The sequence below is a fragment of the Lagopus muta genome, chromosome 4, assembly GCF_023343835.1.
Source record: "Lagopus muta isolate bLagMut1 chromosome 4, bLagMut1 primary, whole genome shotgun sequence".
Taxonomy (NCBI): Eukaryota; Metazoa; Chordata; class Aves; order Galliformes; family Phasianidae; genus Lagopus; species Lagopus muta.
Window position 1 is genome coordinate 9,962,242 of NC_064436.1, and position 22,055 is coordinate 9,984,296.

Sequence of the window (22,055 nt, forward strand, 5' to 3'; positions counted from 1 at the left end):
CTCGCACGGCTCCGCAGCCATCGGCCGCAGCGCGGGGACCGCACCGGGTGGAAGGGAAGAAGCAGGGACTTCTTTAGAAGTGCTCGTCGCCATGCGTTCGTAAAAAACACGCCGGAGAAGCCGCCCCAATTGAAAGCAAAGGGAAAAAAAGAGATTCAGAGTCGAGGCGGTCACAGCCCGCAGGAAGCGAATCACAGCCGCGAGACCTTTCCAACCCGCTCACGAGCACCTCAGGGTCACACAGCGCGGCTGGTTCTCCCCTCCCACACAGGCAGGCAGCGCCATTGTCGCTACTCCATTTTTATTCCCTTCGACCTTGCCTGACCTTGACTTACAGCAAGTGCAGGGCTAGGCAGTCAGAAGACTGCAGAACGGCTTGTCTCACCAGGGGAACAGCAAGGCAGTGCTAGAACACAGATAACAACAGCCAGCACAGCCCCCGGCTGAGCCAGCTCCTGCCTCTGTGCCACCCGGAGCACAGCCCTGCAAGCACTCAACTGGTGCTGCCTTTCAGAAACACTGCAAAGTCACAGCACTATCCGTGAGATGCTGACTAGAATGCCTTGGACAAGCAGCTCCCTTCTAGCTGTCTGCTGAGCTGTCTCTTAACTGATGCTCGACTTGGTAATGCACAATCCACAAAACCACACACTTGATCCACATTATTTTCAGAACTATCAAGTACATAAATGCAATCAGAAAATTAATAAAAGCTAGTAGAATAATACACAAATGGCAAGAGAAGTCTTCAGAAGCTTCCTCCACGCTTTATTTTATAATTATGCACGTGAAATGAACGAACAGATAAGGGTTTAAATACTTGTAGGTGGGTCTGCTGTATTCCTTAATTCACAGGACACAACTGATGATATTTCTTATTGAACATTTGGTCAGCCTAGGAAAGAGGAGGGAAAAAACCCTTAGCAACAAATACATATACAAGGAAACAACAAATGCAGAGAAAATACATACAATGTAGTCAGATAGAAAAGCTTCACAACATTCGAGGTGTTTAGCAGCACAAGAAATCTTGGGAGGAAAATAGCCACAACGCTACAAGGTTTTCTGTATTAGTTTTAAGTATCTCTTTCAAATAACACTTGAATTGCTCTGAGCCAGCTGGTAGAAACACAGTTAAATTGTCTTTTCAATATCCATAGGATCATAGAATCACAAGGTTGGAAACGACCTACAAGATCATGCAGTCCAACCATCTCCTCTTCACCATTGCCACCACTAGCACTAAACTGTATCACGCAGCACGTCATCCAGACGCCTCTTGAACACTGCCAGGGACAGCAACTCCACCACCTCTCTGGGCAGCCATTCCAGTGCCTGACCACTCTCTGAGAGAAACAGTTCTTCCTTATGTCTAATAATGGCAATGACTCTCATTATTTCCTTAACAACACAAATCTGTAGGTACTGACTTCGTATCACTCTTATTTGGTAACACAATCAAAACTAAGGAAAAGTCCCACACCCAGTCTTTAACTCTTTGCCATTGAAGCACTCATAAGGCATGCCCTTTGGTATCTAAATTTGTTAGTACAACAGAGGTTGTTTTCTCCACATCTGCATTTTTAAGAGAAAAAGCAAACAGCCAACATGCACATAAATGAATACCTGTCACTTTATCATTGTGAAACTGGGAGCGCAGTGGCTAAATATCAAAAAGCCCAAACAAAACATTAAAGAAAACACTACAAAAAACAAAAGCCAGCAGTCAAGATGTTGATAATTCAACTAAATCAAAGATGAGCATGATTATCAGTCTGTGTCAAAAGTATCTCTACATGCATACTTACTATGAACAACCTGTACACTTACGTTCCCTTTCTTGTTTTCTTCTTTCATATTCCATTACATCTTCATTATGCTGCTTGAAAAGCTATAAAAACATCATATGTTAAATGGCTATACAACACAAAACCAGAACAACAAAAAAAATCACCACTTTTTCCTGAAAAATGAAATCCTAATACCAGAAAGTAAGCCAACAGGTAATCACTGGGAACACAGGGAAGGTAAAGGGTAAATTAGATGTATATTATCAATTGGCCAGTAAGACATAGAATAATAGCATTGCTCAGGTTGGAAAAGACCTTAAAGATCATTAAGTCCAACCACAACCTAACCATACTACCCTACCTCTAACAGCCCTCCACTAAGTCATGTCCCTGAGCACCACATCCAAAGGGATTTTAAGCATTCAACCACCTCCCCAGGGAGCCGATTCCAGTGCTTAACAACCCTTTCTATAATGAAGTGCTTCCTGATATCCAACCTAAATTTACCCTGGCACAATTTGAGGCCGTTTCCCCTCGTCCTGTCACCAGTGAGAAGAGATCAACCCCGCTCTCGCTGTAAGCTCCTTTCAGATATTGGGAAAAAAGCAATAAGGTCTCCCCTCAGCCTCCTTTTCCCCTCCCTCCCTCCAACGGGGAGAGGTTTAGGTTAGATGTTAGGAAGTAATTTTTCAGGTGTTGAGACACAGGTGCAAGCTGCCCAGAGAAGCAGTAGATGCCCCATCCCTGGAGGGGCTCAAGGCCGGGTTGGATGGGTCCCAGTGCAGCCTCAGCTGGTCAGAGGGATCCCCACCCACAGCAGAAGACTAGGACTGGATGGGTTTCCAAGTCCATTGAGACTCATAGCGTTCTAAGAGATTTTGCTGGTCAATTTTTTTTTCTTGCTTCCCAAAAAGGAACTGTTGGACCAAGGGGAGGAGGAATACATCCTGCCCTGGAAATTGTGACCCTCACACATGCTGCTCACCCTTCATATTTTCTCATGAGAGAAACTACATCCTGCTCATTCCAACATCAAGCCCAAGAGCTCTTATACAGTGAATTGCAACACGGACTTGGTAAGGCATAAGTAATCCACAAGTCATGCCTCTGCCTTAACACCTGCTATACCAACACCATAACTAATAGTAGCTATTGCCTTCAGACCACTATGATTTGGAAATGATTAAGTTCAACAAAATCAACCAACACTTACAAAAGCCCACAGGGCAGCACTGGTGGTGAAAGCCAAACCAACTCCAAACCAGTTTGGTTGGTCGTAGATGCGCTTTCTTGCAAAAAACGCAGAACGAGTCAAAGCTGTAAAGGCAGAAGACTTTAGTCACGTTAATACATAATGCTCCAACACGGACACGTCGGGCACCGCGACGGGACACCACCGGCCGGGATTCAAAACGAAGCGAGGAAACAGACACGTGACCGCAGGCTGCAGGGCACGACTCACAGAATCACACAGAATCACACAGAATCACAGAATCACCCGGGTTGGAAGGGACCTCAAGGATCATGTAGTTCCAACCCCCCTGCCTAGCAGGGCCACCAAACATACACATTCAGATCAGGTTGCCCAGGACCCCGTCCAACCTGGCCTTAAACACGTCCAAGGACGGGGCATCCACAACCTCCCTGGGCAGCCCGTTCCAGGGCCTAACCACTCTCCTTGTAAAGAACTTCCCCCTAACATCCAACCTAAATCTTCCCTCCTTCAACTTGGATCCATTTCCCCTAGTCCTGCTGTTGTCAGCCCTTTTGAAGAGTTTACTCCCCTCCTGGGTGTAGGTTCCCTTCAGGTATTGATAGGCTGCAATGAGGTCACCCCGCAGCCTTCTCTTCTCCAGGCTGAACAAGCCCAACTCCCTCAGCCTGTCCTCATAGGGGAGGTGCTCCAGCCCCCTGATCATCTTAGTCACCCTCCTGTGGATCCTTTCCAAAATCTCAATGTCTTTCTTGTACTGAGGGCTCCACACCTGAACACAGTACTCCAGATGGGGCCTCACAAGAGCCGAGTAGAGAGGGACAATCACCTCCCTGTCCCTGCTGGCCACCCCTCTCCTGATGGAGCCCAGGATCCCATTTGCCTTTCCAGCTGCCAGAGCGCAGTGCTGGCTCATGTACAGTCTCTCGTCCATCAGAACCCCCAGGTCCTTCTCTGCCGAGCTGCTCTCCAGGCCCACTCCTCCCAGCCTGTACAGGTGCCTGGGGTTCCTCCGGCCCAAATGCAAAACCTTGCACTTTGCCGTGTTGAACCTCATTTGTCTCATTGAACCTCATTATTGAACTCACAGCGAAGCCCCGCCGGCGCACGCTAACGCGTAACGGTCGTGAGTAACAGAAGGCCAGTTAAGCGACCACAAGACACCCCATCGGCCCGCTGCCGCCGCTCACCGAGACCGGGCCCGCCACCCGCCAACTGCAGCCGCTTCACTACCCTCAACGGCGCCGCCATCTTGTCTGTCGGGTGCGGGACAGTCGCAGTCACACAGGCTGCGCCAAAGAGCGCCTTCTACCGGCCGGGCGGAGCCCGCGCGTCCCACAGGGCACGGAACCGGTCCTGCAGGACGTTGGGACAAGCAGAACGACAGCACCGCGCGTGGGCAGCTACGACCACGGCGCCCACCGCGTCCTTTAAGGCCAACGAGCGCCCGGGCTGAGGGGCGGGCTCAGAACTTAAGCCCCTCGCTGCGGCGACGCGTGATTCAATGGGCGGGGCCGGGCGGGGCTGGTGTGGGGTCGTGGCGCATGCGCATTGCGCGCAGTGACCCGGCTGGGGAAGCCGCGCGCGGTGGCCATTTTGGCGGCGCTTCTCCGGCCTGCTCCGTGACCACGTGAGCGCCGCCCGGGGCTCGGCGCGGGGCAGCCCAGCCCGGCGGGCGCACGGGGCCGGGCCCGCGACCGGCGGACGGAGAGCGCGGTAGCCGCGGGGCAGGCCGGTGGGGGTGGGGAGGCGGCGGTCAGGCTCCGGCGCGGGGGGAAGGCTCCCGGCGGCGGCGAGCGAGCGGCGGGAACGGGACGCGACCCGCCCGCTCTCCCACCCCTCCCGGAGCCTGTCGGCGGGAGCGGAGCGGCGGGACCATGCCGTCGGTCAGCTTGCCGCCCAAGGAGAACGCTCTCTTCAAGCGCATCCTGGTGAGTGGCGGGCGGGAAGCGGGTGGGCCGCGCGGCGCGGGCGGCGGCCCCCGTTCTGTCTCGTGGAGGGCCGCGGTAACATAGGCACTGCCGCAACCAGCGCCCAGGGGCACTGCGAGCGCACGACGCCGACACGGCCGCCTTCTGGGTTCCCGAGAGCTCGGATTGTGCTTCAGGAGTCACGATAGTTTGGCGGGGAAGGCGGCTTCTGGAGGAGGAAGTGAAGGGCGGTGGAGGCTTGCGAGCCCTGCTGAAGTTTAGCTTTTCTTTTTTTCTAAGCAGGTTAGGGCTGGCCGCAGCCGTCCTCGACTGGTCAGGAGGGTGTGTTATCAGAGTCACGAACTACATATATATTTTTGAAAAACTCTGTTTTGTTTAAGAAACTTATGTTCCACATCGGCTTGGTTTAGTGGGGTTCCTCCAGAGCCCAGCAGTGAGAAGTAGCGCAGGCCTCCCGAAGCAGCTGCACTGCTAGAGTTCTGTAAGGCTCTGCCATGCAAGCGGTGCACGTGGCTGATCTGCGAAACGTTGTGAAAATGGGATCTTGTTTGTAGTGCTGCAAACCTCTGATTTCATAGAATCATAGAGTCGTTCAGGTTGGAAAGGGCCTTAAAGACTATCAAGTCCAACCACGACCTAATCATACTAGCCCAACTCTAACAACTCTCTGCTAAATCATGTCCCTTTGGTAAAGACATGAGAAGACACACCACTTGGGTAAGATTAGAGCAGGCACAGGGAACTGTGAAGCTTATTTCTGCTTGGAGGGATTCAGTCCTGCTCAGCAGTTGGCCTGGCTGTGTTTTAAGCATGTACACGTTTTGAGCTGGAACAGTAGAGCTGGTTCAGATCACTGAAGAGAAATGTCTGTTGTAGTCTGTACACTGAAGCAATTACAGTTTTGTGGTCTTTTTACCTGAACAACTTCAATAAAAACACAAGAATTTCAGGTACTGTTTAAGCTACAAGTTATTTGGCTTTCTGTTTCCCTGCATCTTCCAGAGTTAAAGCTGGTGACACATAGTCTAGTATTAAGGCTGCTCCGTCTGAGGTGTCTTTTTGAATAGCAAAAGGGTTAAGGTCATGCTGAAAACATGGCTAATGAACTACTTGTCTGCCTTATTATAGGTAATGACCATGCTTTGTAAAGTTTTGATTACGTGGTTGGCTTGAGTGTGAGGTGTCTGTTAGCACAACCTATTTATCCATGCAAGCCCAAGGAAACACACCTTTCCTACTCCCACGCCACCTCTCTATACTGCTCTTGTTACAACCCTTCCTTGACGCAGCCCTGCTTTTCAGAAGGCTGAGATCCTTCACGATGTTGTACCCTCAGCCACTCTTCCTGTGGCCCAGGGTTGGTGAGCAGCAGAAACAAGTACCAAAGCTTGCCTGGGCAGCTGGCCCATTGGTGGAACCCAGGCTGCCTGGTGCAGTGGCCAGATGAGTTGGCCCGGGCTGGCATGTTCTAGCTCGGGCAGGCACCTAGAGCTGTCCAGGGGAGCAAGACTGGATGAGGATTTTTCAGCAGATGCTTTGGCAACCAGGCCAAGTGCTATTGAAAGGGTGCATTACTCTTCAGATAGATAATTGCTGGCAGTGAAACTATGAACAGAAATGGGATATCAGTCACACTTAGGTTTTTCTGGAAGTAGTGAACATAGGAACTAAGCGGGTGAGCATCTTTGTATTTTTCTAAGTGAAGTTTAAAAAGAAACTTAAAAAAAAAAAAAATAAGTGTTGCTTCTGAATCCTCGTTTCTTTGCCTTTCTTTTAAGAAATGTGCCTGTAGTGCAGAAGTGAAATATTAAGGTCTTGCAAAAACCGTATTGAGCTTCCCAACCTGCGTTTACCTTTCTGTAGTGAAAGTTAATTATTATTTTTCAGAGTTTTTGTTTTGTAGAAAACAGCTTACGTGATCTGTGAGTTTCTTTTGCATATAGAAGGGCTTGCAAACCAGCATTTCCACTTAGCTGACGAATTCGGAGTTCAGAAAGGTGTGTGCTTTGCCCTTGTTTGTTGCAACACTCTAACTAGACTAACCTCTTCCAGTCACATTACAGGTATGTGGAGGTTCTAATACAAAGAAGTTTTCCATATGAATGGCATTTCACAGCTTGATGTTCTGTAGTGCAGAGAGAAAGGAATCTGTGTGATCAGCTTGAATTACAAGAAAAAGCTAAACAAACGGTCACAAGATGATTGATGGCTATGCTGCTTCAATTTGTGCTTCTGTTAAAAATAAAGTTTCTAGCTTATATTGTTCTCGTGGTGTGAACTACTTGCTCTTAAGTCTGCAGGTAGGTATTTGTGTGCTGCTGCCATTTGCCAAAGGTCCTGTAGAATGTAGAAGAAGAAAAGCGGCTCTGTACATTTTCCCAACTTATTTATTTTGGGCCCACTTGAACATTTGGAACGATTTGAGTCCGTGTCGTCCTTTCAAACACAGGAAATCTCTGAGCGGTCCACAGATTACTGAAGAAGATGTCAGGCAGAGGAAGAGGGGTGCCCCATCCTTGGAGGCATTCAAGGCCAGGCTGGATGTGGCTCTGGCAGCCTGGTCTGGTGGTTAGCAAACCTGCACGTAGCAGGAGGGTTGAAATGGAGTGATCATTGCGGTCCTTTTCAACCCAGGTCGTTCTGTGATTCTATGGTGAGGTAGAATATTGAATGCGAGAACCGAAGGAATGGAGGAGTTAATGTTGACACTCAGAAATCTGGATGCACTATGAATTTATGGAGGAAACAGTTCAGTGTTTTCGTTTTTTGTTATGCCCTTCTTACTGGAGAAGATAAGACAAATAATTGCAGGAAATATGATTGACTGAGTTGTATCAAATGTGACTGGTGAATGTCTCTGGCCTTCTGCCAGCTTATTATGCCACCGCATCTGATCAGATGCCATTCACTGGGTATGTTCAGTTTCTACTTCACGAATCCCATCAACGATATCCAACAAACTTTGGTTTGGATGTAGGAGTTGTATATATTTGAAACGTACTTTAAAAATACTAAAAGCAATGCTATTTGAGGTGGGATTTTTTCCACTTTCCTGGAAGGAGCAGAGGAAACGGTTTACAGAGTCAGGATGTTCTGGCAGAGCAGGAAGATGCATTTGCTCACTGTAGCTGGTAGGCTTTGCCTCCAGTTGAGTGTGAATTGAGTAGCAAAAGTGAAGTCCATGTGTTTAAGGGAAAGATCATTGTATTACGTGATGCCAGTGAGTAAGTAAGGAATTAAGTGTATTCAGGCCTGAATTAATAGGTTGTACTGATCTGTAATCCAGCATCTAGAAGTAATAGGCAAAAAAAGTGGAGCGCAGTGCTGGCCTATCCCTAAGTTTGTAACGTTGTATAAGATGGAAGCTCTTTGTTCAGGTCTGGTGGTTCTATGCTGTGCTTTTGATGCCTGGGGTGGCATATGGGTGGTCAGAATAGGTTCTCTTACGTGCAGGCAGGGCTTGGCTCTGCGCAGCTGCAGTCTGTCCTGCAGCAGGGCATCACGAGCACCAGCATGTCTGCTGCAGGAGGAAGAGTGCTGTGTTTCACCTTGGGTTGCTCACTGCTGTGATAATGCTGCTCTGTGCAAGCGTGTTTGTCTTTGAGCTGTTCTTCCTGTCCACAGCTTTGTCGAGCGCTCTACTAAAAGCTGTAGGAACTTCCTAATGACATTAAAAAAAAAAAAAAAAGCCTGTTGAACAGCATCTCGTTAGTTGCTCTGCTGTGAATGTGCCAAGTCCCTCCTGCCGGGCCATCTTCCTGTGTCTTCACTCCAGAATCTGCTCGTTGTCCCTCCGCTTCCAAACTTGACAGACCTGTGCTTCTCCTTCACTCGTGCTTTAGGCAGCAGCAGTCCTTGAAGATAATGCCGTCTCAGCAATTTGGGTGCTGACTCCAAGGCTGCTGAGGTGGCAAACCTGGAGTATCTTTTTAAATGGTCTCACTTGGAGATTAAAGACAAGATTAAAGTCTACTTTTCTAAATTCTGCTTTTATCGGTCACCAAATAAATTAGCACATTTTGTATGCGATCGTCACTGCATTTGCATGACTGTACTGTAATCAGGTGTGCTCACCTCTGAAGTTGTACCGCGTGCTGTCTCATCTGAAACACAGAATTGCTATCAGGGCTTTTCCGATATTGTGGCTGCAGAAACGTCCATCACTTTTTTCCCCATGTAAGAAGGAATGCTTCACTTGGCTTTCCCAAAAGTAGGAGGAAAAAAATGGCTTGGTTGAAACATTGGAATGGAAATAAAGGACGGACCTTCTGTGTCTAGTAGCATTGCTGTGTCTTTGTTAGAGAGATGGGTGTTCCCATGATGGCACACAATCAAGGTAGCAAACCTGGTCATGCTGAAGAACGACCTTTTTTTTTTTTATCTTAATAGTCACATTAGATATTTTGCAATGACTCAGCGCTACAAGACAACATCTCATACCTCAGAGCTGAGTGTAAAGAATACTTCGGACATAATACAAAGGTAGAAAGTGTCAGTGGCCTCAGCATGTGCCCCAGGCTGTGTCACGAGTTGCAGCTGAGTTGAAATATCCGTACGAGTCTGTAATGACCTTTTGTGGGAGCCCCCCCTTTTTTTTTTTATCCCAATTTAGAATTTGAATTTATTTACTTACATGATTGTGGAAGTATAATGCGTATTTGCTATCCGTGCCAGATCTTTTGTCAGTTTCATGCAAGATTCAGAGATGAAGCCTGAGCCCTGGAAATACTGAGAAATGGACAGAAGCCAGCTGATCTGACTTGACACAAGGCCAGATTTGTGACAATTTTTCCCAAGAAGGAGAGGTTAAAATTATGGATTCACATAATAGCTTGTGATGGAAGTGACCTTGAAGCCTGTCCAGTTCCCCCCTTGCCGTGTGCAGGGCTGCCCCCACCAGCTCAGGCTGCCCAGAGCCCCATCCGACCTGTCTTTGAGCACCTCCAGGGATGGGGCACCACAGCTTCTCTGAGCAGCTGTGCCACTGCCTCACTGCCCTTAGTGAGAAAAATTTCCTCCTAACATCCAATCTAAATCTCCCTGTTTAGTTTAAAGCTGTTCCCCCTTGTTCCATTGCTGTCTGCCCATGTAAGTAGTCAATCTCCCTCCTGTTTATAAGCTCTCTTCAAGTACTGGAAGGCCACAATGAGGCCTCCCAGGAGCCTTCTCCAGGCTGAAGTTCCCTCAACCTTTCTTCAGAGGAGAGGTGGTTCAGCCCTCTAATCATCTTCGTGGCCCTGCTGTAGGCCTGTTCCAGCAGCTCTGCCTCCTTCCTCTGCTGGAAACCCCAGGCCTGGAAGCAGACGGGGCCTCTCAAGGGCAAAGAGGAGGGTACAGTTCCCTCCCTTGTCCTGCCAGCCACTCCTCTTTTGAGGGGACTTCAGGGTGCAAGCAAAATAAGCAAGTAGTAATCAATGGAGCTGACGTTGAAGAATTGTTTTGTTTTTTTTCCAGCAAAAGTTTTGCTTCAGAACTTTAGTTTTTCTTGTGGAAGAGCTGTAACTATTTGTCTGCAGCTGTTTCCCACTGGATTTTGTCAAACACTGCAATGCAAGGCTGCTTTAAAAGCATAGGCTGATTTTTCCTGCCTCTGTACTAAGTGGAGATGTTCGTGTATTTCTTCTTCTTAATTGCTAGTTGCAATTTGAACCTGTCCTTCTGATGTATCCTACCTTGGAATGCTGTCTGTAGAGTATCATTCACCCCAAAAAGTAAGGCAGGCTGTGCAGGAGGAGGATGCCTTGGTCCCTTGGCTTGGACAGTTGCTGTAGCTGTTCCTTAGACAAAGCCGTTGTGTTTGTGAACTGCACGGCAGTGGAGGAAGATGCTAGTTTTCAATTCTAGTTGAGAGCAAAAATTTATGCAAGTTGGCCATGGAGTTTTTCAGCATTATCTGTTAGATTTGACTAATTTTTTCCATCTTCTCACATATAGGTCTTTTGTTTGTTGTGAACTGGAATGCTGTGGTTGGAGTACTTGTCTAGAGCTGTTGAACTGCTTGTTATGGTCAGTGCTCAAAAGACAGGGTGAACAATTGCTCCTAATGCTTCCAGCTTGCAGAATCTTCTTTACTCCTTTTAGCTTGAATTAGTGCACCTTAGTGACTTGACCTGATCTAGTCTAGCCGTAGAGAGAGTAACTGCTGGGAAACCTTGAGCTGCACACTGGCAGGGTTTACTGTCCTCTAACTGGCTAGATCTGAACAGCGCTGCAGGAGCAGATAGCTTCTGAGTGGCAGGCGTGCATGTTAGACATTTCAGGTGCATGCCTTAGCTAATGCTAAGGCCGTTTATGCCCAGGCATTCTGCTGCAAAAACCAGTGGAGTTGCTCGTGTTACTATACGATGCTACAAGCATGGTTGTGGCTGCTGCTGGGAAATGCTATGCAGTCCTTGAAGGAGTGTATCGTTGGAGCTGGAAGAATTCTTCTACCTTCTGCTCAACCTCGCAGTCCCTCAGGGAAGTGGTAGCAGAATGGAATCCCTCCATTGTTTTGGCACAGGCAGACCCTTCTTCATCATATTTCCTGCTGGGAACTTTGAGGAGCAAGCAAAGCATTTACCTGCACGTGTATGTCAGTGGGTTCCCCAAGCCGGTAACGCTTGAATGTGATGGCAAATAGACTGCAGTATACTGCTGTTTGTTGATGAGGCTTACAGACTACGTGACCTGCTGAGGAAGAGAGGTATGGTGGAGTACAGTGGACTAGTGATGAAAATTAAGGTCGCCACTCCACTGGTTTGGGGCAGAATCCAGTTTTGGTTCTGATTTGGTTCTGAAGAAAATTGTATTTTGGTATTGGCTAAATTAAGTTGCAAGCTTTGGCAGAGTTACCATCAGCGAAGCAATGGAACTAGTGCTAGTTCCTGCAGATAATGGAGTTAAAAATGTGACTTCCTCGTGACCCAAAGAAACGTATGATCTTAGAAGAGAGTTAAGTACTTTGTACTGTTCTTTGCAGAATTCAGTTTTTTATTAGAATTTGCACACTATTGTTCCAATTTCAGAACCTATTGCTGTGAATTACAAGTTAAACGTTGCAAAATTTCTAGAATATGTTAGCTTATAGTGAAGAGAAAGCAATTAGTGCAGTGCCGAATGAAGTTTGTATATAAGTGCTGTCTGTGCTCTTGTTGGCAGCCCTTGAGTATTCATCTAGCTCTAGCAGCCCCCTGGTTTGTAAGTTTTGCCTTGCATTCAACCTGGTGGGTCACCAGTGGAATTGCTGGGTAAGGTTTTTCACTCTGCTTTATGGTGGCCATCAAGAAAGAAATGCAGAGGAATTCATTCACATATAGCGTGGTGGATGTGAGCGCGTAAGGCTGGCTGCCAGCTGATTCTGCTTAGATGTCTGGAACCAGTTTTGGTGTCTCAAACTCTAGAACATGAGCCCTCCTTCCGCCTTGAGCTTGGATTCTAGAGAGTACAGGCTATCGCTGTTTCCTCCTGTCAGTCTGGCTAGTAATTGCTGTTTGCTCAGCTCCAGTCAATAAGTGCTTAGTAGGGGGGAGAAGAACGAATGCAATTATTGCCTTACCTGCTGCCATCTGAAGTGACTTTAAAGAATTCCTGCTTTTTACAAAGTCACCTTGTTGGCTTTTAGTATAATTGTGTTAAAGCAGGTGTCATTTCCTTACTCTAATGTAATAAAGAGATTGAGTTTGGGCATAAAAAAAATCTTGGTATGCTTGGAGTAGGCTGTACTTCTGGCTACAGCGTGTATAGAAAAGCTTGCTAGAATACTTGTACACATCTGGTGACACAGGAAAGGAAAAACTCAGGGGGGCAGCAAGTGTGTATTAGAGAATTGGTGCTGGTAGTTTTTTTTTTTTTTATAGCTTTAGACATCGCCTTCTTAGAAGATGAACTTTGATGTCTTTTCCTGGCATGCTGTCACAAGCTGTAGCAGGGCACTTGTCTGGCAAGCATCACAAGCACACTGGCTGCAGAAGTGTGTGTGTGCAGGAGCTTAGGGGAGGCAGCGCTGCAGTCCTTGGAAGTGTGGAAGATGTTATTTTGTAGAACAGCTGTCCCACTGTATGTGTGTGATGCCTGGGCATAGCCACCACAAACTGCTCCTCTGAGAGGAAAGCAGTGACCCAGAAGAAGACTTTCTGCTTAGTTTTTCTTTCACTGATTCTTTCCTCTTACAGAAGCTAATTGACCCCCAGCAGGTCACTTGATTTTTCACTCCCAGGCTAGGCGTTTAGCTTACAGCCATCTTTCTATGTGTAACTCTTCTTCCTTTCCCTTTTTTGGATACTTTTCCTGAAGGTTTTCCTTGTGTGTTTCTGCTCCTTCGAGCCGCGAGTTCAATAAGGTTTGTGTCAGTAAGATTTCAATAAGGTTTGGTAAGCACATGTCATAGTGGCTCATGCTGCATTCGTCATTTCCTTCTCTCATTTGCAGCTTTATTTAGGCCGACTCTCCTTCAAGGTGAAAGCTCGGTGGTTGGACTACATGAAATGAGAGTGCTTAGAGATAAGATTTCTTGCTCATAGCTGGCATCTGTACAGCTGTACTTCAAACAGATCACGCAGCCCTGGAGCACCCCTCATCACCGCTTGTGACACGCATGGAGACATGTTCTGGAGTTCCTGTGGCTGCACCACTTTGTGGCAGGTTTTACTGCTTCCCCACCCACCTAAGTGGGAGCGAATGGGAGGGTGCCTAGGCAGCAGCTTTTATGATGGGTGATTTGAAAGAGAAGAAAAGAAGGCTTGATGCTGTTGCGCTGTCAGCTGTGAGAAGTGGTTGATCAAAGCCACTTGGCCAGTTTCTTAAATCAGGTCATATCCAAAAGGTGTAAATAATAATCAGACTTTTTTTTTTTTGGCTGTGTTTTTTTTTTCCCCAAGATGCCTGTACAGATTTGTTATATAACCCTTAGTCTTCCTTCCCTTCTTCTTGCAAGACGGTTTGTCCTTTTTCTGCCTTTGGAGATAGGAAAAGTCACCTTACAGTGGTACCTTTTGAGTCCTCTGACCACTGTCCTGTCCTGTGACCCTTTTAACCAGCGTGGGAAGCAAGAGCCTTGGCTTCGGTCTTCAGCCTGATATTTTGGCTGTACAGCTCTTGGGAACCTTGAGAGCAATACGGATACTTAGTATAGCCTTTTCATTTAGAAAAGAAAACAAAAACCAAAAACTTCTTTGAAGTTGACTGTTGGTGTTTCCATCTGTACTTTGGAAGAGAAGATGGGGCGTTAAGCAGCACCCCTTGTGATGCCAGAGCGACTTAAACCCGAGACGCTGAGGTGGATGTGCTCTTTTATTTTTTTAAGCGTGCCCATAACATCCATGTAACTGCTTAATAGAGTTTTCTTTTTTGAACTTTGTTTTACCTGAAATCTCTCTGGTCTAGCTCAGTTAAACTTAAGGGCAGATGGTGTGATGTATTTTTACTGATGCATTTTTGTAGCCAGCGTGGAACAGTCTGAGGAAAGATGATGCGCTTAGCAGGAACATTGTTACAAGACCTTTGTTTAACACTCTTGCCCTCAGAGATGGTAAACAAGAGCCACTAAGACTCTCTTCTGAAAGACTTTCCAGTGACCGCGGCAGCTGGGGCTGTGCTCAAGCAATGCATGTCTCTGTGCTCCTATACTGAAGTTGGGGCATGGCGTTGGAGTGAAATGAAACCCTAGAAATTCATGGTGTTTGCCTAAATGACTGAAAGTGATTGTGTCGGTGCTCACAGAGCTGCTGCTTCCTCTGGTTTCTGTTTAGAGATTGGCACAGGCTGTGAACTGACAGAAGGAAGAGACTGAAACTGATTTCAAAAGTTTGTTCATGCCGTGTGCCTCTTTCTCATCACCGTCCTCTTGCATAATGAGATGAGTCACACACAAGCGAATTGTTGGCTTCAACAGAACTGTTTATCATTTCGCAGTCAGTTCAGTCGTGTTTGCAGTGAAATTAAGATGCAGTTTTAGAGCGTGTTGCAGTACGCTTCCAGCCTTGTTCATTGTGCAAGTAAACACTTTGGCTCCAGGTCTTTCCTCTTAGTATTGGGAATGGGTCTGCTGGTTACGTTCTGGTGAAGAGCTTTGTGAAATAGAACAATAAACGAGGAGTATGCTTGTCCTTTAGCTTTTTTAAATTACTTAAATCAGGATGCTGTTTACAGAAGCATTTCAGATACAGAACTGTGTAAGGATTGATGTGCTTTTATTCTTCCAATATCCCCAAATTTCAAAAATAGGAAGAATTTTCTTGTACTTGTAGTGATGTTCTCTTCTGGGGAGAAAGTTCAGTGCGTGAAATAATGAATAGCTTCGTCAAATAGAGTAACAAGTGTTACGTTACACAACAAAGACATCCAGTATAACCGTGGAAAAATGGGAACTAAAGCACAGGGAAAATACAGGATTAGCTGGAGGGATACAGGAAATTCTTTTCACATACGAAATGAGCTCTGCAAGCCTTTGCTGCTGATGTCTAGAAATAATAATGTATGCTTAAATAGGCACTTAGTTCTTGGTGGTTTCTGTAGGTAATACAACTGTTGATAGCTTACGCGTGTGAACACTTAAGAGCTTTTGTGAAAGAAAGTAGCAGCAGTGTATTCTAAACTGGCTTTAATAAATGTAACAGCTAAAGCAAAAGAATCTTGAGGATGGAAAAGAACATAGCCTGAAATGAGTGGATTTCTGTAGAGGTCCTGAATCCATTTCATCTTTGGCATCTCTGTTTAGAAGGATCGAGGCATTGATTGGTGATGCCGAAGTCAGATGTTTCCGAAGTTCAGTCTCTTGAGCTGCAGGGAAGTTGTTTGGCCATGCAGAGTTCCTCAGTTGTGGTTTTCAGGCCAGAGCTGTCCTTCACTTCGTATAATATCATAAAATCGAAGAACATCCTGAGTTGGATGGGACCCGTGAGAGTTGTTGAGTCCAACTCTTGGCTCCGCAGGGGACCACTCTATAATCAAGCCCTGTGTCTGAGAGCATTGTTCACTTGCTTTCTGAACTCCTGCAGCTGCCCTGGGGAGCCTGTTCTGGGCCTGACCCCCCTCTGGGGAAGAACCTTCTCCTAATACACAGCCTGTACCTCCCCGATGCAGTTCTGACCGCAGTAGAGTTCAGCAAATGTTACGTTCATGTGTATGGAGTGCAAATTCTTAGTGAGAACCCTTGGAATGCAACATGGGTTGCTGAAAGGAAGATGTGGAAGATACATAAGCGGCTTTTATTGTGTTTGTATGCAGTGCATAATCTTAGTTTATGTGGATTTCTTTTGGAGAACCTCTGTTTGCAAGCAGAGATCAGATTTCTTAACCATCTTAATTATCTACATCGTACCAACACCCATTCATTAATTCTTGGGTTTACTCGGCCTCAGCGTGGACAAGTATCTTTACCAATAAAACCACTAAGACTTAGTAGTGACTCTATTCTTGGCAACCCAAAATAATAGTGCATTTAACAGCATGCTTCACGGTGGTTTTGCATGCTGAGATTGTTACCTTCTTGCTCCCTAAACGCTGTGAAATATTGTGCAGATAAGAAGTGTAGTTGCATACGGGAATAATGAAATTGAGCTTCGCAGCTCTGGAGAGATGCAGGGAGGCCAGTAGCAGTTCTGGCCCACGCAGATTGCCAGCAGCACGTTCAGCTCAGACCTGTTGATCTGAAAGCTTACTGCCAAAGTGATGTAGTGAAAGTTTTCGGAGTCAGTTATGTGTGTATTCACTGTAGCTGTAAGGCAGTTTCCAGCCGCTGGCACCACAGGACTCTTACATTGCTGTGCAGAGAACTGTTGATACCCTCCTGGTTGTTCACAGGTTTTCTCTTGTTCTAAACACTTAACCTGTAAATGGAAGAGTAGCAAAATACAAAGCACTTCCGTACTTCTTTAGTATATACACCCTCACTGTGATGCAGTATGTCTGAGGAGGCTTCAATTCATGTGATCTCAGCGATGGAGTGAATACTGCTTATCAACAGATCTTCTGTGTTGAACACTTCCAGCCTTGTAAAGAAGCACATGACTGGCACTTGCGGGCTCGGAACGTGCCACCGGAGTCTAGGTGTGAGTTGTCAGGGTGTACAGGAATGTAATACTTTACCTGCGAAGACTGTGGAATTGTGTAATTTTCTGCATCACAATTTTGAGTGTGGCAAGATAATGCTAGCGTGCATTGGTTGTAAGAGCTTGGATGTATATCAGACCTGTGTGGTGTTCAAATTATTATAAGACATTGCTTACAGAGATGGCTTAAACCAAGACCCAGTGCCTTGTTTTCACAGCCTCTGTGGTTGTTGGAAATGCTCGCAGCCTTTCTGTGAAAGGTGATTGAGCTACAATGAGTTGAGTGCTTTCCAAGTTATGTTATTAAATAAGGTTTGCATACGGGAAGGTTGAATCTCTCTTATCTCAGGTACGTCACATCTCTTCTGTGGTGTCTTATCTGAGAGCATGCTGTATTGAAAGCTATCTTCAGGTATATGTTTAACTTTGCGTTGCCACCAGAACATAGTACTTTATCTGGGCATGGGAAAATTTTTAATTATAGGAAGGTAAAAAGGTCTTAATAAAACATGAGTATGTTTTCTGGAAGTCCCATCTTTGCTGACAGTTCACTTCTGGGGGATATACTTTTACCCTGAATGTTTTGAATAACCGTGCTCTGTTCTTCTTCAACAGCGGTGTTATGAACATAAGCAGTATAGAAATGGGCTGAAGTTTTGTAAGCAGATCCTTTCTAACCCAAAGTTTGCAGAACATGGAGGTAAGTTTTCAAATGGCACGGGCTCACTTTTTTCCCCACGCAGAAAATGAAACTGGCAATTATTCTCTTAAGTATATTGTAGTCCACAATATGTTATATTCAGTAAGCTGTAAAAATTTATATGGTGCCTTTCTGTTGATGATTTGCCCTTAAGCGGATTTTCTTCAAGTAGAAAAGCGAATCATCCAAAAGCCTGCACCGTGACACGCAGTCATGGCTGGTAAGGTTTGTGGTTTTAAAGTCTGATCTTACCATAGTCTTAGCTTACCATTCTTCATGCTGTAAGTCTTCATAGTCATTAACGTGATGCAAGCTTCTTAATACAAGTACATAATGTTGAATTCACTTATCGGGGGAAATTACTGTTCACCAGTGTGTAGGAAGTAATGCAAGGCAATAGAAAGGGATTGAATGGTGCTCAACGGCACAAAGCACTGTGTGCTTCCAGCCCAGAGGGCCAGCTATATCCTGGGCTGTGTTGAGAGAGGAGTGCTAAGCAGGGAGAGGGAGGCGATTGTCCCCCTCTACACAGCTTTTGTGAGGCCCCTTCTGCAGTACCGTGTCCAGGTCTGGGGCCCCCAGCACAGGAAGGACATGGAGCTCTTGGAACGGGTCCAGAGGAGGGCAACTAAGATGATCAGAGGGCTGGAGCAGCTCTCCTATGAAGAAAGGTTGAAGGAACTGGAATTGTTTCGCTCAGAGAAGGCTCCGGAGAGACCTTATTGTGGCCTTCCAGTACTTGAAAGGAGCGTATAAACAGGAGGGAGGACGGCTGTTTATGCGGGTGGATATGGATAGAACAAGGGGGAAGAGTCTTAAACTGAGACAGGGGAGGTTTAGGTTAGATATTAGGAGGAAGTTTTTCACCCAGAGGGTGCTGACGCACTGGAGCAGGTTGCCCAAGGAGGTTGTGGATGCCCCATCCCTGGAGGCATTCAAGGCCAGGCTGGATGTGGCTTTGGGCAGCCTGGTCCGGTGGTTGGAGATCCTGCACGTGGCAGGGGGGCTGAAACTAGGTGATCTTTGAGATCCTTTTCAACGCAGGTCATTCTATGGACGGTACGTATCCCTCAGCTCTGTGGTCTCATTACTTCTTCTGAAGGAATGGTCTCTTTGGAAGAGACGAAAGAATTGTTTGTCCCTTGCTGTATTTTTACTGCTGAGTTGAGTCTGTCTTCTCTCCAAAAAATTTTCTTTGTGAACTAGGTTGGCACGGATGGTTTTGTAGAAGTCTCCAAGTGTTTTGTGAATAGATGCTCGAGCAGTTTAAATTAGTATCTTCCAAAAGGTTTTGTAAAGCAGAAAGTTTTTCATGTCCTGAAAACAAAAATCTTTGCTTTGGCTAGAACTACTGAATGTAACTTACTGTTGTCTGTGATACTCTCAATAATCTGCTAGTTTAATTTTCCCTGTGGAAAAAACGCAGTATCTTCATGCTGTTAATGGAGTCTGCAGTTACATTTGTGCTATACAGGTATTATGTTCAATAGAAAATCTCGTAGAACCGAATCACTGATACTTGTTTGATCTTTGTGTTTTTAGAAACCTTGGCGATGAAAGGACTAACATTAAACTGTCTGGGGAAGAAAGAGGAAGCTTATGAGCTGGTGCGCAGAGGCCTAAGGAATGACTTGAAGAGTCATGTCTGCATCCTTTTGGAAGAGAGGTTTTGCTTATGAATGGGAAAGTCTTTTCTTTAACTCCTCGACCTGTGGAATTGCAGCAAGAGCCAGTAGAGTTATGCTTAGAGTTATGGAATTTGAGAATTTGAAACCATGTCCCGTATCTAGGAATGCTTAAACTATCCAATAGGCAGTTGCTTTGCAGCTATTCTTGCAGGTGGAGTTAAATCAAAAGTTATTCTGGCTGGTGTTGTATAAATTTGTTTTTATAGTTCGAGCACAACTCTAAATTTGTCAGGGACTGAACTGGGCCTTTAAGCATGTGATTTACTTCAGAAACATTAGTAGTTGCTATTGCATTGATGAGAACTGGTCATACAGTTAGAATGCAGGAAGCACATTGGTTCAGTTGTCTAATCAAGCTCTTACTCAGAAGCAGATTTAAGTACACTTGATGGTCTTTCTCAGAGATCCTGCTGCAATTTCTTCCCCGGTACATTAAAAGTAGAGTTTAGGACATACTACAGGCGCTGTAACCATCTACCTGGTCAGTAGTTCTATATTTTCCATCTGCTTTGTGCAGCAGAGGAGAAGAGTATAATGATTGCAATGATACTGTTTTTAAAATGGCTTTGTAGCTTTTTACCAACTTCTTTTTACCAATCACTGCCAGGTTAGATTAGTTTTCTACCTGCTCAAGTTCAGTGCAATCCTTAACAGAGTTTTCCAGGTTGGCATGTCTATGGTCTGCTTCAGAGGTCAGACAAGAAGTATGATGAAGCTATCAAATGCTATAGAAATGCACTGAAATGGGACAAAGACAATCTTCAAATCTTGAGAGATCTTTCTCTGCTACAGATTCAAATGAGGGATCTTGAAGGTTACAGGGTAAGTATACGTACTTACACGTATTACCAGCTTCTGGGGAATTGCAGTAAAGACTGCAAATTATTGCATGACACTTAAAAAAAGCCACATTTACATTATGAAATCCAGCGTTTAAAGCATTTACTCAATAGTTTTTGAAAATAAGTTGGATTATTGAGCAGTTTCTCTAACTTGTTCAGATTATTCTTTTTTAATCTCACTGCAGGGTTGTTTGCTATACTTGGCTCCAGTGCTGCGTAATGCAGCCATACTGTAGGTGATCCTCATTCTTATTGCATTATTTGATTTAACAGTTGTATAATTTTTTAATTTGGCTGAGACAATGGCTACCTGTTGAAGTTTGTTTCCTTTGGTTCAGAGCAACCTTTTCCATATGGAAAAGTACATTTTAGTGCCAGTTGTTAAGTTTTATAATACTGGAAACAGTTTTGCTTAGGGAATTCCACAAAGCATCAGAACAAAGTCAAGAAAATGAATAGCTGCTCTTTTGCAGGAAACAAGATATCAGTTGCTTCAGCTCCGACCTGCACAACGAGCATCATGGATAGGCTACGCTATTGCTTACCATCTGTTGGAAGACTATGAAATGGCAGCAAAAATTTTAGAGGAATTTAGGAAGACTCAGCAGGTAAGAGGAAATCGTGGCATTTCTGCATGAATTGCTTCTTAAGCCAAAAAGGAAACACCGTTTCCCTTCGTGATATGAAAACCTCATGCTGTTTTTTTTGTCAAATGAGTGAAATCCCAAACGAGTTCTAGAAAGCTGAGCTTTCTCATGCCTCTTTCCTGTGTAGACATCACCTGATAAAGTGGACTACGAGTACAGTGAGCTGCTGCTGTATCAAAATCAAGTCCTCCGTGAGGCAGGACTACATAAAGAAGCGTTGGAGCATCTTTGTACCTATGAAAAACAGATCTGTGATAAATTGGCTGTGGAAGAAACTAAAGGTAATTACTACTCAAAGATGCATTTGAATGCACGATTAGGCAATGGAATGCCTGTGCTGTCAGCTTTTTCCGTCTTTTGGAATTGAGATTGAAAAAACAAACTCTTAGTTCGATGTTTATATTAATTTTTAAAACTGTTGTGGTAAAGGACAACCTGCCTTGCAGCTGCGCCGCGCCTGTCGCGTGTCTCTCCCTAGTAGGTAAATCATCAGCAGAGTGCAGACTTGCTGTTCTGAAACTCTGGAGCTGATGAGAGTTTCAGACAGATAGTTCTGAGCTGGTGAGGTAAAATTCTGTTTGCGTAGCATAGCCAGAGCCTAGCTGCTCTAGGATTTAATGCTGGTCCTGACAGACAGGCCAAGTGCTGAAAGGATGGAATAATCTTAGAATCACATAAACGCCAAGGTTGGAGAAGACCTTCAAGATCACCGGTCCAACCATCCACCTATCACTAATAGTTGTCACCGTACCATGTCCCTCAACACAAAATCCAAAGGTTCCTTGGACACCTCTAGGGTCGATGACTCCTCCGCCTTCCTGGGCAGCCCATTCCAGTGCCTGACCAGTCTTTCAGAGAAGTAGTATTTCCTAGCGTCCAGCCTAAATCTCCCCTGGCGCAGCTCAAAGCCATTCCCTCTGGTCCTATCACCAATTACACGAGAGAAGAGGCCGTCCCACAGCTCACTGCAACCTCTCTTCAGGTAGTTATAGACAGCAATAAAGTCTTCCCAGAGCCTCCTCTCCTCCAGACTGAACATTCCCAGCTCCTTCAGCCGCTCCTCATAAGCCCTGTGCTCCAGACCCCTCTCCAGCTTTGTCACCCTTCTTTGAACCCGCTCCAGGGCCTCAGTGTATTTCTTGCAGCGAGGGGCCCAAAACTGGACGCAGTACTGGAGGCGCGGCCTCACCAGAACCGAGCGCAGGGGGACAGTCA

At 45.8% G+C, this 22,055-nt stretch overlaps 2 protein-coding genes across 4 annotated transcripts in view; one reads left to right on the forward strand and one right to left on the reverse strand.

Moving 5' to 3' along the window:
• Positions 1-745: 745 nt before the first annotated feature.
• On the reverse strand, positions 746-4,509 carry NDUFC1 (NADH:ubiquinone oxidoreductase subunit C1). 3 transcript variants are annotated; one of them, XM_048942985.1, is made up of 4 exons: positions 4,194-4,508; positions 3,004-3,107; positions 1,831-1,891; positions 746-895 (listed from the first exon to the last, which is right to left on the reverse strand). In XM_048942985.1, exons 1-4 carry the CDS (start codon positions 4,252-4,254, stop codon positions 891-893), a joined length of 231 nt encoding a protein of 76 aa, XP_048798942.1. In that variant the 5' UTR covers positions 4,255-4,508; the 3' UTR covers positions 746-890. The 3 variants fall into 3 exon arrangements, with proteins under 3 accessions (XP_048798942.1, XP_048798939.1, XP_048798941.1); XM_048942982.1 differs by having other exon boundaries at positions 1,809-1,891; XM_048942984.1 differs by lacking the exon at positions 746-895 and having other exon boundaries at positions 1,808-1,891; positions 4,194-4,509.
• A 227-nt stretch (positions 4,510-4,736) lies between these two features.
• Positions 4,737-22,055, forward strand: part of NAA15 (N-alpha-acetyltransferase 15, NatA auxiliary subunit) — a 33,758-nt gene continuing 16,439 nt past the window's right edge. Inside the window, exons 1-6 of the mRNA XM_048942971.1 lie at positions 4,737-4,934; positions 17,579-17,663; positions 19,206-19,310; positions 20,016-20,173; positions 20,667-20,801; positions 20,968-21,121. Coding sequence (XP_048798928.1) covers positions 4,881-4,934; positions 17,579-17,663; positions 19,206-19,310; positions 20,016-20,173; positions 20,667-20,801; positions 20,968-21,121 — 691 coding nt within the window. The 5' untranslated portion in view covers positions 4,737-4,880. The remainder of the gene's footprint in view (positions 4,935-17,578; positions 17,664-19,205; positions 19,311-20,015; positions 20,174-20,666; positions 20,802-20,967; positions 21,122-22,055) is intronic.

Bases quoted from the DNA above. Each gene is read 5' to 3' on its own strand.
- NDUFC1 (XM_048942982.1), bottom strand. From the start codon at position 4,254: ATGGCGGCGCCGTTGAGGGTAGTGAAGCGGCTGCAGTTGGCGGGTGGC. The intron at 3,108-4,193 runs GTGAGCGGCGGC...CTGCCTTTACAG, and splicing joins GGGTGGCGGGCCCGGTCTCG to CTTTGACTCGTTCTGCGTTT. The intron at 1,892-3,003 runs GTAAGTGTTGGT...ATGTTTTTATAG, and splicing joins GTGCTGCCCTGTGGGCTTTT to CTTTTCAAGCAGCATAATGA.